This window comes from Mytilus edulis, chromosome 10 (genome assembly GCF_963676685.1).
Source record: "Mytilus edulis chromosome 10, xbMytEdul2.2, whole genome shotgun sequence".
NCBI classification, from domain to species: Eukaryota; Metazoa; Mollusca; class Bivalvia; order Mytilida; family Mytilidae; genus Mytilus; species Mytilus edulis.
The window spans coordinates 7,452,794-7,467,227 of NC_092353.1; the positions used below are offsets into that span (position 1 = coordinate 7,452,794).

Sequence of the window (14,434 nt, forward strand, 5' to 3'; positions counted from 1 at the left end):
AAAATACGGCGTAGGTAATATATACCCCCTGAGGTAGAACATTTATTGTATTTCGAATATCTATACGAAGAATTCAAAATTGTCAACTGAATGAATAGATATCCCCATATATTAATGTATTTATAGTATGTCAACATACAGGCTCTTTGCGTGGCCCTAGCACATACGCTATGCTTCCTCTAAAATATTAATCAAATTTGCACCATTTATAAGTCTACCCTATGCGATGGTTAAAACGGAAGGAAATTTAAAAGGTGGACATATCTCATGTTCAAGTTCATGGGGAACACATCAGATTTGACAAATTTTTGCGTACTTTTAGTTGCAAAACTAAAATGTGCATTGATCCAATTGAGAAAGAAGTATTTTTCAATAGTTATTCATAATCTCTGCTTTTTTTAAGTGCAAATTGACTAAGAACAATAAGATATTGGTTTTCTACCAAGAAAAAAATGTTGAAATCTCAGTTTCTATGGTCCTTTTAATTTTTTGTATATACTGTGCATAATATTATACCAAAAAAAATGCCTTCATGGCTATTCTTACTCTTTTTCGAAGCGTTTAGGTCCGTTAACTTGAGGGAAATTAACAGAGAAAGTGATTTCGGAAATTTGATTGGGGGAGTGTGTAAAAATGTATAAAATCCAGAATAATACAGTGATAACAATATGTTTTAAACAAGTAATGAACTTTTGAATAATACGAACATCATATATTTGGGTTTCAAGCCGAAAATATGAAAACAAAAATATGAAAATTGGCACCATTTTTATGAAAAAAATCCAAAATTGTTACAAAAAGCTTCTTTTTTTCGCAAAAATTACTTCTTTTATTTTTGAAAAGTATTTTTTTATACATTGACATTTTAAACGTACATAATTTTAGCATTGGGACAACAGATAATAAATCTACATGTTAATTTTTCACTCTTCAATACTGTTGGTCATTTTTCAATTTGGAATTATTTCTCGATTTTAATTCAATTTTTACAAAAATTGCACCGTACGAATGTTTTACGACCGACCAAAAAGGAAGTTCAGATATTATACTATAACATATAAAAAAAAATCAGCTTTGTGTTAGGTGGGTGAATAAAGTAACTAACTAAGCGTCTTTTCTAAAAATGTCACTCGCCTTAATTTATGACCTTCACCTGTCTGAAAACACAAACGAATTTGATTGCTTGTATGTTTAAACTATTCAATTCCCCTTTTGAAAAATATGATATCATAGGGACTTTCCATTGAAAGTGTTTAAGCCAAGAGAGGTAACTCTAATCTGTGTTTGTTCCTATCATGGAATAAATGACTCGTTGTTTTTATAGCCTGTTTCGTCAAATTAGTTCTGCAAAGATTAAAGGAAAGTATTATTTTATTGAAAATCATATATAATTAATTGTTTTATATATTGGAGAAATATCAAAATATGTTTTTAATAGATTGAGAAAAATGTGCTACTACTTTTATTTGTATAATATACATGCGTAAGTCAGAAATCTGATGTCAAGTAGTTGTCGTTTGTTGATGTTGTTCATAAGTGTCTCTCGTTTCTCATTTTTGTAAATAGAATATATCTATTTTTTTATGCACTTTATAGCTTGTTGTTCGGTGTGAGCAAAGGCTCCGAGTTGAAGGCCGTACTTTGACCAATAATAGTTTACTTTTATAAATTGTGACTTGGATGGAGAGTTGTCTCATTGGTACTAATACCAAATCTTCCTATTTCCATTATGTTGTAGTGCATTTTGTATTATAAACAAACATTAGAAGAAAATAGAAAGTCTAATTTCAACAGCCTGTTTAACTCTACTGAAGTTAATTCTGTTCGAAATGTGTAACCTGAAAAAGAAAAAGAAAAAAGTAAAAATAAAATATGAAGATTTTGATATAGAACAAAGGAGTATTAAGGTAGTGAATAAATTATATTTAATAAATTTGAGTAAAACAAATCTTTTCTATTCAAAGCGAATTATAAATTGTCAAAGGATAATAATGTTAAATTCGTTTGTAAAATATATAAGAAGCACACATTCAATACTTAGATTAGCCTCAGAAAATGTTTTTAATATTTTGCCTAACAGAAAAAGCTTTAAAATTAATGATTTTTTTCAAAGTGTGCACTTGAAAAAAACAGGGTACTATATATCACATGATTTTGTCATAAGAATCTTATATGTATATGTATACTATAATGTATGGACATTTTTATACCTATTAATACTAATGATATACTTTATAGTGATATGTATTGTGATCATATTATTCTATCATATTTATGATGAAAAGAGTACTGATAACTGCATATGGTGCCAAACAGTGCCTAAGTTTACATGCATTATTTTGTTGGTTAAAAAAGTTTGTCAACACGTGCTCGTGTATACATACAGTGTCACGTGGGCAAGCAAATATAGGTCATTCGACCTGGAACGGACTTTTAAATCAATTTCAAAATTCTTGGAACTAACAATAAGAGCTACTGACGAAAGTCCTAAATGGTTGTCTATTAAATTCTTTAATATAATTGATAAGGAGTGTAAATTATTAAAAAAATGGAAACAATCATCAAAATACGATATAGCCTTTAACACCAGACTCAGCAGAAGAGTTATTAATAACAGCAGGTTAAAATCTAGAACATACGTAAAGAGACAAACAAATCTTAAATACATAATGTGTCACAAACTGAGATCGAAAAATAGAATGTTCAGTTTTAAAAATAAAAATAAAGTGAAATTTATGTCAGATTCTAAAGACACAATACCGCAAGTAAATCATTGTTTATATTTCTGTGAAAATAAAGAACTCAAACTAAGAAACAGAAATAAATGTAGAATAAACCGTAACAAAACATTGCCGGCAGTAAAAGATATACAATTGTTTAAAGGTACATCGTTAAAATTTAAATCCGTAAGAATCAGTGAAGCGTATTTTGTAAACACTCGGGAAATTTACCTGTATATGAAAAGAAAAACCCATGTAATACCGTTCAGTAAACTTACATATAAAAGTAATAAAAATGATACATATATAGTAAAAGGTTTCTGCAAAAAAATGAATAAAAAACCAACTAAAAAAACAAGGTATAAAAAAGATATACAAATGTATAGCAACAGATGTATATTACATATGGAAAATATTTTTAAAACGATGATTATAAAATGGTACATACCAGGTAAAATGCTCAATCTATTTTTTTCTTTTTTAATCCAAAATGAAGAATATTCTACATATAAGCACGGTCAATGCCAATGGCCTGCAACAACCTGAAAAAATAAGTAAAATTGTAAGCTGGTCAAATCAACAAAAAAATGATATTCTATTCATACAGGAAACCCATTTTACAAATAAAATGAAGTTTACATTAGAAAAAGAATTTGGTGAAAATCTTTTTAGAAGCGACGGGACAAGCAATTCACGTGGGGTAGCGATATGGATAAAAGATAATACCAAATTCAAATACATAGATGAACATAAAGATTTAGAAGGGAGAGTCATTCTAATTAATATTGAAATCGATGAAAATATTTACACATTAGTTAATATCTATGCACCCAAGAGATTGAGAGAAAGAAATAGTTTTTTTAAAACAATAAAAGTGTTTATTAATAAATACGGACTCGGGCAAGTCATTCTAGGAGGCGATTTTAATGACATATGGTCACTGCTAGATACAAAAAATAAAACCAAATCTTCAAAAAAATTTGATAAACCTGTAACAAGTTTAAAAGGGCTTATAAAATCATGTAAACTTATTGATATTTGGAGAAACAAAAATAAAAATACGAGACAATTTACTTGGTGTAGAAAAGATCGAACAGAAGCGACCAGAATTGATTATTTTTTTGTTTCTAAAGAAGTACAAAAGAATTGCAAAAGTTGTGATATCAGACCTATTGTCCAAATAATAACTGACCATAATGCAGTGTCACTCAAAATAAATACTAAAAGAGGAAATAAAGGACGGGGTTATTGGAAGTTAAATGCTAGCATAATGGACAATGAAGAATATGTTTATGTTATTAAAAAGCTAATATCTAAATATGAAAAAGAATTGACCGACTGTGATGATTTGGGGATTCTTTGGGATAATTTGAAAATAGAAGTTAGAGATGCAAGTTTAGACTATTGTAAAAGAAAAGCTAAAGTAAGAAAAGATGAGATAAATGTTCTAGAAACAAAGTTGAACAAATTAAATAATGAAATAAATGATAGTACTGATATAAATAAAACATTACAAAAAGAAATAGAGAATGTTGCAAATAGGTTAGATAATATGTATAAAGATAAGATTAAAGGGCAAAAAATAAGGTCAAGGGTAAAATGGTTTGAAGAAGGTGAAAAAATAGTGCATATTTCTTGGGGCTAGAAAAGTGTCGTCAAACAAAAAAAGTTGTTACTGAATTATATGACGAAAATGGTTTGGCTACTAAAAATCAAAATAAAATTTTAGAGTTAGAAGTAAACTACTATAAAAAACTTTATGAATCAACTAATCCCTGTGATAATGAAGTTAAGAAGTATATAACAGAAACAGAAATATCAAAACAGCTAGATGAATCAGAAAGCAATCAATGTGAAGGGGAAGTAACGGAGAAAGAATGTACAGAAGCAATCTTTAAAATGAAATTAAATAAATCCCCTGGCCTAGATGGTCTGACGGTGGAATTTTATAGGAAATTTTGGAATAATTTAAAAAATATTATGGTTAAAGTATTCAATAATAATTATGAGAAAAAAGAACTTACCAATTCACAAAAAAAAGGTGCGATTTCCTTAATATATTAAAAAGATGACCCGCTTTCATTAAATAATTACCGTCCAATTACACTACTCGACATAGATACAAAACTACTGGCTTATGTGTTAGCACAAAGACTAAACAAAGTTTTACCATCTATTATAAGTCTAGACCAAACTGGATATGTAAAAAATAGATATATTGGTTTTAATATAAGGCAAATTCAAGACATAATTGACTACTCAGAGAGATTTAATATAGAAGGAGCAGTACTATTTCTAGATTTTAGTAAGGCTTTTGATTCTTTAGAATGGATCTTTATGACAGAAACTCTCAAAAAGTTTGAATTTAAAAGTAGATTTATCAGATGGATTGAAACTATGTATAATGATATTAAAGGGTGTATTTTGAATAATGGGTGGGTCTCAGGTCCATTTAAAATATACCGCGGTATTCGACAAGGGTGTCCGATTTCTGCTTTACTGTTTGTTATAACTGTTGAATTAATGGCCATAAGATTAAGAAAAAATAAAGAACTAAAGGGAATAACAATAAAATTAGACGGACAATCTTGTAATTTAAAAATCTGTCAATTAGCAGATGACACAACATTATTTCTTCAGTCTCGTAAAGATATAAGTCTGGCTCTCAGTATAATAGAGACATTTGGAAGTTTATCAGGGCTGAAACTTAATAGGAATAAAACAGTAAGGATAAATATGAAAATATAAACTGGACAAATAAACCAGTCAAAAGTCTAGGTATTTATTTTCGGTATGATAATAAGGAATGTCAAGCATTGAACATCGAAAAAATCTTGGATAAAATTACAAAACTTGTAGACAGATGGTCAAAAAGAAATTTAACATTGCTTGGAAAAATTTTAATTGTAAAAGCTCTTCTGCTACCCAACTTAACTTATTTTGCTACTAATAGTATTATTACTAAAGATAAGTTGCAAATTATTAACAATATAATTTATAGGTTTGTTTGGAATGGAGGAAAAGATAAAATAAAGAGGTCAATATTAACAAAAAAATATGCTGAAGGAGGCTTAAAAATGATTGATCTGGAGTCTTATATAATGTCAATATATATAAAATAGATTAAAAAAATAATACAATCAGAAAATGCTAACTGGTCGGTGTTGCCTAAACTATATCTGAATAAGTTCGGCAAAAATTTGCTAATCTTTAAGATAAATATAAGAAACATAAAACTGATTGATAAAAAAATATGGAACAATACACCACTATTCTATCAAGAACTGATAAAATCATGGATACAGGTAAATCTGAATGAAACTAAAAATAATAAAATATGTAACTTTTTAGAGATCAGAAAGCAAATAATATGGGGCAATAGTATGATTAAATTTAAAGGACAATGTTTGTTTTTTGATAAATGGATTGAAAGTGATATTCTATTTATAAATGACATAATTGACAATAGAGGACAAATATCAGAAAAAGTAATTAATTTAAAACTAAAAAATAAAAGTAATTGGATTGCTGAAATTTCAAAACTTAAAAAAGCCATACCAATTCACTGGGCAGATAAGCTTAAAACTGAGAGATCATTCAAAACTATAGTAAATATTAACAGAGAAAAAATTAGACTAAGAGACCATGAGGATATACTGGACATCAATAATAAAGATATTTATAAGATAGTGCAAAGTCGAATAAAAACAGAAACACCCAATGGTTTTTTGAAATGGGAAAAGATATTACATACAGGAAATATAAATAGTGAATTCAAAGACACTATAAAATTCACTTTTGAATATTTAAAAGATAATAAGATTAAGATGTTCAGGTGGAAATTAAGGCACTTCATCTTGGCAAATAAAGAGTTGTTATTTCAATGGAAAATTTCCGAAAACAGCCTTTGTTCATATTGTAATGAACAAGACAGCTACAAACACTTTTTCATTACATGTGCATATAACACAAACTTCTGGAAATCAATGAGAGATATATTTAACAAACTAGGTATTGACAAACATGTTATAAGCCTACACTCTCTAGTAATAGGATACAAGATTCATGATGATGCTTATTTTGGACTCAATCACTTGCTGAGCTTAATGTTTTTTTCAGTCTATAAATCACATTATAAATCCAATAATAAGACAAAAAAAAAATAGACATAGTGAAAATTTTTAAACATGAAATTTCAAGTACAGTTGAATTATATTGTACGGCCAATATAGAAATAAACAAAATGTTAAAAAAAGTGTTGCAAATCTTGAAATAAACAAAATAAATTTTGGAAAAAAACAGAATGTATGTTCTAGAATGTTAATATTGTGTACTTGTTTTCAATATTTAAAGTGGACCAGTAATGTTACTATAATATAAGTATATGTGTCTGTGTACAAAATATGTATGAAAACACATGTAGATACATGTACAATGTATGTGATTAATGCATCTTTCTGTAAAGGTTTATGTATGAACATGTATGTATGTATGTAACTATAGCATATGTGTGAACGAATATAGATGTAAGTGTGAATGCAGGTATGTAGGTATGTAAGTTATATATCCGTATGCATAAAAGTAAAGTATAAAAATAATTTGGAAAGAAAAGGGGGGATAAAAGTAAAAAGTTTTATGACAATGTTCAACTAGTATCCTATCATATCTGTACAACAAAGATTTTGTTCATTTTCATATATATGTTTAATGATGTTTTTCTTTTTTATGTCAAACTGTAGGAACATATTATATATATATATATATAAGAATAATAAAGAGTTAATTCTAATGTTTACAATATAAAGGTCAGACAGGTCACAGACTGTTCACAGGTATAATAAAATTGGGGTCAAATTTGTAAAAGCAAAATTTATGACGAGAGCTTATAAGAAATAAACAAAAATCATATTTTACTTACCATTCTTTAGTATTAACAAACACATCCTAAGAATTTTATAAATCCAACGGTATGAATTAACAAAAAAATTAACATTAGAAGAATGTAAATAAGTAAGTATCGATTCTTGCTGAATACATGTATTATATCTGCTTTTCATTTATTATTTTGTACATAAATCAGGCTTTTTTTTTTGCATTTTTATTAGTTGTTTTAATTACAAGTACCAATTAAAGACATCTTATCGCTTACTACAGAGTATGGGGTTTTCACATTGTTGAAGACGGTATGGTGACCAATAGTGGGTTAACTTGACAGCCTTTTGTCTGTGAAAGAGAGAGGGTTGTTTCATTGGCAATCATGCTACACCTTTTTATTTTTATATAAATCTAAATCTGCTAAAATGTTCAATATGTATTGAAACCATGTGTTAAAACCAGCAATTGTTTACATTTTTCTTACTTAATACAAATAACAAACAGTGTTTACCATGTACTGAATTGCGGTTCAATCTTTGGTTTCAGTATAATTAACTTTTAGAGAGTTGTACTGTTTAATTGATATGGTTTGTTATTTAAGATAAACCAGACCTCCACTGAAATAATCATTATTAAATAAGAATTGAGTGAAATTTATGGATGGATGCATACAGTCAGGATTCTACTCCGTCAAAATTATCTCCCTATTATAATCGTAGAAATGGAAGCCATTGTAGGGATGACGTGCTGCTCATTTTCTCTTGAAAACCGATAAATTTATCCTTATAGTACCATTACGATCCTTATATGTCAGTTGTATTTTAAAAGACAAATGCATCTACTAGGTAATGAGCATCAGTTAATGATCTTGTCTGGATTGATTCAACTTAAAACTATTGTCTGATCGGTTGTCACGTGGAATTTTCGAAAATTCTTAAAGATTTAGAAAAAAATCTAATTAAATATTTCGTGGAAGGGCAGACTAAGCACTTTCAGTGGTTGAAAATTATAAACCCTAGTTATCACACACAAAAAATTATATTTTTTCGGAGATATGCATTTTCATCATCCAACTCAAAAGACTGTCGTCAAGTACTTTTAGTAAAAAAATAGCTATTCGAACACATTTACTCCGTTTTTGTGATTCATTAGATAGGTATTTCACTTGACCCATATATTTCATCTTTTCGTACTGTGATTTTTGTTATGTTATAAAGTCATCCTGTAGCTTTGATATATGAAAATGATAGAATCTGAAGTGAGATGATATATCGAATATTATTGCTTTGTACGTTTTAATGGAAAAAAAACACCTCAAACACGCCCTAACATAAAAAGGTGTACTCGATTTTCTCTTTCGGTACAATTGTTACCCTATTTTTTGGAATTTTTTCTTGAGTCACATAATGGAAGAGCAGACACGAAAATTATTAAACTATTAGATTGAGATGTTCTCCGTCCGTGGTATAAAAAAAATCAGAGATTATGCATTTTCTACATCCAACTTGATAGATACCCATGTCGTCGACTTGATATCTAATTGTATTGCATTACTATGTAATAGATAAATTGAAAACTTATGCAAATGGTGTTTTTAAAATAAAACACTTCGTAATTGAGAAGAAAATTGTCGTTTTATTAGTTTCTATTAACTTTTGAAATTTGTGTTACTTTTTACCTTACAGTAAGCATTTATCACCTTCTCTTATAAAGAGCTTCGATTCTTTTGTTCTATTTCAACTGGTTGCATAAGTACAAGCTAGGCTGGCTTTTTTTAAACCATGACTACACATGAGGGTCTTGCAAGGACGGAAATTGTATTTTTTATCGTCATCGGGGACAGTTCAAACATCCGAGCCTATATCCATGACAATTAAGCATAATGACATGCTACGAGTATTTTTAGGATTATATACATCCATAAAAACCTCACTTTTTAACACTATCACCAATCTTCATTAATTTTAAAATGTCATGATGTTATATTTATATTATGAATTAGAAAATACGTTGAACCACAAACGTCAAAACTATTCAATCGCGTAGTGGAATGAACTATTTGAGGATTCTTATAAATTTTATATAACTTGTGGACTATTTTAAATCTCGGTCTATATCTGAAATTAATTTCAGATACATACTTTGGATTTTTTAACCCTGAATGCTTACATTGCTCATGTGAAATTTTGAGATTGTTTGTATATACCTTGAGCGACAAATATATGTGACGTATAAAATTTTCTGACGTCAGACACGCGAATCACTGAATGTGTTTGTAGATAGATGTTTTTGTGATCTGTTAAATTGTTCATTTTAAAATTGTTACACGATGATGACTGCTGTACCCATATTTTGACTATTTTATTAATTATGTCTGTTTTGTTCACGCATCGTTGCAAATATAACGGAATTTGATGAGACTGTCGTGAAAGTTAGAGGATTAGTGCTATAAAACCAGGTTAAATCCACCATTTTCTACATTTTAACATGCCTGTACCAAGGCAGGAATATGGCAGTTGTTTTCCATTTGTTTTTGATGTGTTTTGTCATTAAATTTACAGCAATAAAAAATATAGCCAAACAACCTGACATTTGGTAAGATAAATATATAGATGAGAATAGAATGGTCGATTCAAATATGTCGAGGCTAAATATAAAGGTTTTGACTCGTCGAGACTGGGTCGAGGCTAGTCGAGACGGAGTCGATATTCATATTTCCCACTGACTAAGTTGAACTGTATGTGAAGAATTGACATTAAAAATAATTATATCGTAACACTCGTCAGAAACAACGATTGTTTTAGTTTTTATCAGACTATTTCATTCCATCTATTTACCATCCTTCTCCTCTCCTCTCCCAAAAAATCATTAAATGCACTTCGTGTGTGTTTGTACATTTTGTTCTACATGTACATACGCTACACATATTACCTTCTTTTGTCATAGATTTCAGAAGAAGTATGAAGTTAAAATACTACTATTTCATTTTTTACAGATATACTTAATGTAGAGTTTATTACTACAGTTGCACAGAATATTGGAAAAGATTGGAAATTCTTTTTCATTGAGCTCGGATTTGAAGACGTGGATCTATGTCATTTTGAATATGACAATAAAGGCTTATTGAATATAGTTCTAGCGGTATTACATGTGTGGAAGGAAAATCCATTAATAGTAGACGAACGTCGAAACTCTCAATGTATTAAAGAAATATTTGATTTGATTATAGACATATTACGAAGACACGGATGCAATAATATAGCTGATGATCTCCCGTCAAAATTCCCGGGCTCTGGTAATATATATTTTTATATTTTTGAGATCAACAGAACATGTATAAATAAAAGTATACAGAATGTAAACTTCACAACACGGAAGTTTTAAATCAAAACCAACAATTGAATATTATTAGTTTCATAGTGTGCCTTATACAATGTATATGGTGTATGTCAATTCCATATAATGCGAATAAAAGGCTCGAAACCCCATATTGAATTTACGGACCCCATATATATCGTATAAGGTCACTAGCACACTAATTGCCAAATTTATTTTAAATACATGTGGTATTGAGACTAGTAGCCTATCAAAGTGATCAAGTTTTCAATACCTGTAATAAGTATTAATAACCAACTTTCAGTGTACTACATTTGTATGCAAAAACAAATGCGAACAAAAACTAATTGTTATTAAACTGAAAATGAGTTCATCATTTTTTTCGTCTGTAGCGATACTTTTTTTCGCCACCGTCTTGATTAATCAAGAAACATAGCAACACAACTAAATGTGTACTAAAATAAGCCCCGCCTACTAACATAATATGGAATGTGCATGGTCACCACGCGGTTGTTTTTATCAATCATATTCCTTGAAATATATAGAAGATATGATAAATAATGGTATTACCTTTTGCAAAATTTTGAGACCATTTCCTTGGTTCAAAGTCACTGTGTCCCCGAGGGTATCACCAGCCCAGTAGTCAACACTTCGGTGTTGACATGAATATCAATAATGTGGTCATTTACATAAATTTCCTGCATTGAAACCAAAATTTCACAATTAACATAACTTTTCTGCATTACCATATATTGATCAAAACTTACAATGTATACATCACCTTTAAAATAGAAATAAAAAAAGCTGATAAAATAAATATCAAAACCGAACTAATATTTGTAATGTTATTAAATTTTTTTGAAGGCTTCAGATATATTTTTTGGTTACTTGACAATTTAGTAACTCTTGTGAATTAATGGTGTCAGTTTTTGTTAATAAGGCAGTGAACTTATTTTTTATTAAATATATATAAAATGGTATACATTTGTAAAAAGCAACTAAATTGATTTAAAAAATGACATTTCATTTTGATAAACCAAGAGTTAAATGTATACACATGATAATAGAACTTATATAGCAATCCTTGATAGCGACGAAAGAAAGGAAATGTGACCCAAATTTTCAGTTACAAATAATTATTTTAATTTAAATATTTTTTGTTAAAATTAGAGACCTTGAATACAAGACGCAATTTAAAAAGGTTGAATGACCTCAGTACATGTGTGGTTTTTGTATTATTTTAATTTTAGTTTCGTGGGTACAATTTGGAAATTAGTATGGCGTTCATTATCACTGAACTAGTATATATTTGTTTTTTGGCCAGCTGAAGGAATTTCTCGCTACATTGCAGACCTAATCGTGACCTTCTGCTGTTGTTTTTCGTATGGTCGGGTTTTTGTCATTTTGACACATTCCCCATTTCCATACTCAATTTTATGTGAAGGTAAAAAAAACACCCTTTTGTTACCTCATTAAACAGATAATTATATAACCCAGGTTAAGGGGAGGGTTGGGATCCCGCTTACTTGTTTAACACCGCCGCAATCTGTGTGTATTTGCCTGTCCCAAGTCTGAAGCCTGTAGTTCAGTAGTTGTCGTTTGTTTATGTGTTACATATTTGTTTTTCGTTCAATATTTGTACATAAATTAGGCCGTTAGTTTTCTCGTCTGAATTAATTTACATTGACATTTCGGGGCCTCTTATAGCTGAATATGCGGTACGGGCTTTGCTCATTGTTGAAGACCGTAGAGTGACCTATTATTGTTTATTTCTATGTTATTTTGGTCTCTTGTGGAGAGATGTCTCATTGAAACATACCACATCTTCTTTTTTATATATTGTATGTAACCATGAAACCCATGTAGTTTGTATTTAGGAAATAAGAAAAACACGTGCCAAACAAGAAGCTTAACAAAAGATTAAACAAAAAACTAATTATAGGTGTGGTTAATAGGTGAAATAATTTTATTTTTAAGAAAACAATAAAAATTTCAAATTAATATACAAGAAAATTTAATTAAGCTAACTCTATTTGGTATATCTGTGAATCATGTGAGGATGTAAAAATCTGTTTGTATATATATATATATATATATATTGTGGCTGTTGTCATGTGAGTTAAAAAGAAATTTATTTTAACAATTAAAATTCATTATAAATAGAAGTTATTGGTTAGGTATGGTTCGGACCTTGGTCGAGTATAATTCAGACTAACAAATAGTTCGAGTACGGATCGTAAATAGATTAAGACTGTTTCAGACTGTTTGTGTGTTTGAGTACAGGTCGAGAACGGGTTAAGACATTATCAGACTTGTCGAGTAATAGTTCAGACTATTTTCAATGCCAAATATGAGGATCAAGTACAAATCGGTAGAGTCGAGTATGGTTAAGCCTAGGGTTGAGTTATGTCGAGTAACATGCAGACCAATTAAGACTTATCGAGTAGAAATTAGAACAATCGAGTACAGATATAGGCTATTTCAGACTTTTACTGGTTGTAGTGACATGAGTTTAGCTGTTGAGATATCTATACCACTTTTGATGAGTAAGATGAACATGAATTCACCATGGTATCAAGGGATTGTTAGAATTATCTTCCTTATACTATCCTTTACAAGATATGTGACAATTTAAAACAAGCTGACATTGTAAAATTATACATGTATGTACTCACACCACATCTTCCTATATCTATGTGAAAACATTAAATTTCAAACAAAATGGATTCTTATCTCAAAATCAAATATGAAGTCTGTTCTCGAAGACAAGTGCTGTTTTTTGTGTCAGATATTCATTATCTGGGAGATACATCAGAATATATTCTAATCAAATACATTGGATTCGAATAGAAATTTATTTTGAGTAAATTCAACAGCAGATATGTGTATAATTCATGCTGCGAATATATTTTCGAAGATCCTTTTAGTTATATAGTTATCATTTTACATGTAACTTTTACTGTATATAATGCTTGTAGTACGGTGGCTTTGTTAAAAATTGTGCACATCCTGCTACAAGCATGCAATTTGGCATAGACCTTCCTCAACTATTTCTCTTTCATTTCAGATAGGGAGGCATTTGAAAAAAAAAGCCTCACTTCCGGTAAAATCCAAAAAAGGCAGATATCATACTTAAATTCGCCCAATATCGAAGGCTAGTATGTGAAAAGGTGTTATTAACATGCTACTATCATAATGTTTGGTACAAACCTTTGTTTTGTACTACTTTTGGATATATGATATAGATAAGATGTTTTCAAAAATCCTACTTCCGGTAAAATCAAACATGGCGGATATAGTACTACAATAAGCTTATTGTTAGGGAGGATAATTGAAATGTGTTATAAAGTATTGCTACTATCATTATATTGTGCAGGAACCTTTCTTTTGTGCTTCTCATGGATACAATGTATAAGACATATGTCTTTAAAACCCTTACTTCCGGTAGTATTCAATATGGCGACATAGAAATATTGATAATTTTTTATTTTTATATTTAACCT

At 29.3% G+C, this 14,434-nt stretch overlaps 1 protein-coding gene and 1 long non-coding RNA gene across 2 annotated transcripts in view; one reads left to right on the top strand and one right to left on the bottom strand.

Moving 5' to 3' along the window:
* Nucleotides 1-1,765: 1,765 nt before the first annotated feature.
* On the bottom strand, nt 1,766-7,705 carry LOC139492332 (uncharacterized). Its single transcript, XR_011656796.1, has 3 exons — nt 7,639-7,705; nt 3,169-3,262; nt 1,766-1,838 (listed from the first exon to the last, which is right to left on the bottom strand). It is a non-coding gene; the product is annotated as an uncharacterized lncRNA (long non-coding RNA).
* Nucleotides 7,706-8,255: 550 nt separating this feature from the next.
* Nucleotides 8,256-14,434, top strand: part of LOC139492301 (ATP-dependent RNA helicase DHX58-like) — a 31,960-nt gene continuing 25,781 nt past the window's right edge. Inside the window, exons 1-2 of the mRNA XM_071280521.1 lie at nt 8,256-8,328; nt 10,591-10,890. Of these exons, the coding sequence (XP_071136622.1) occupies nt 8,256-8,328; nt 10,591-10,890 (373 nt within the window). The remainder of the gene's footprint in view (nt 8,329-10,590; nt 10,891-14,434) is intronic.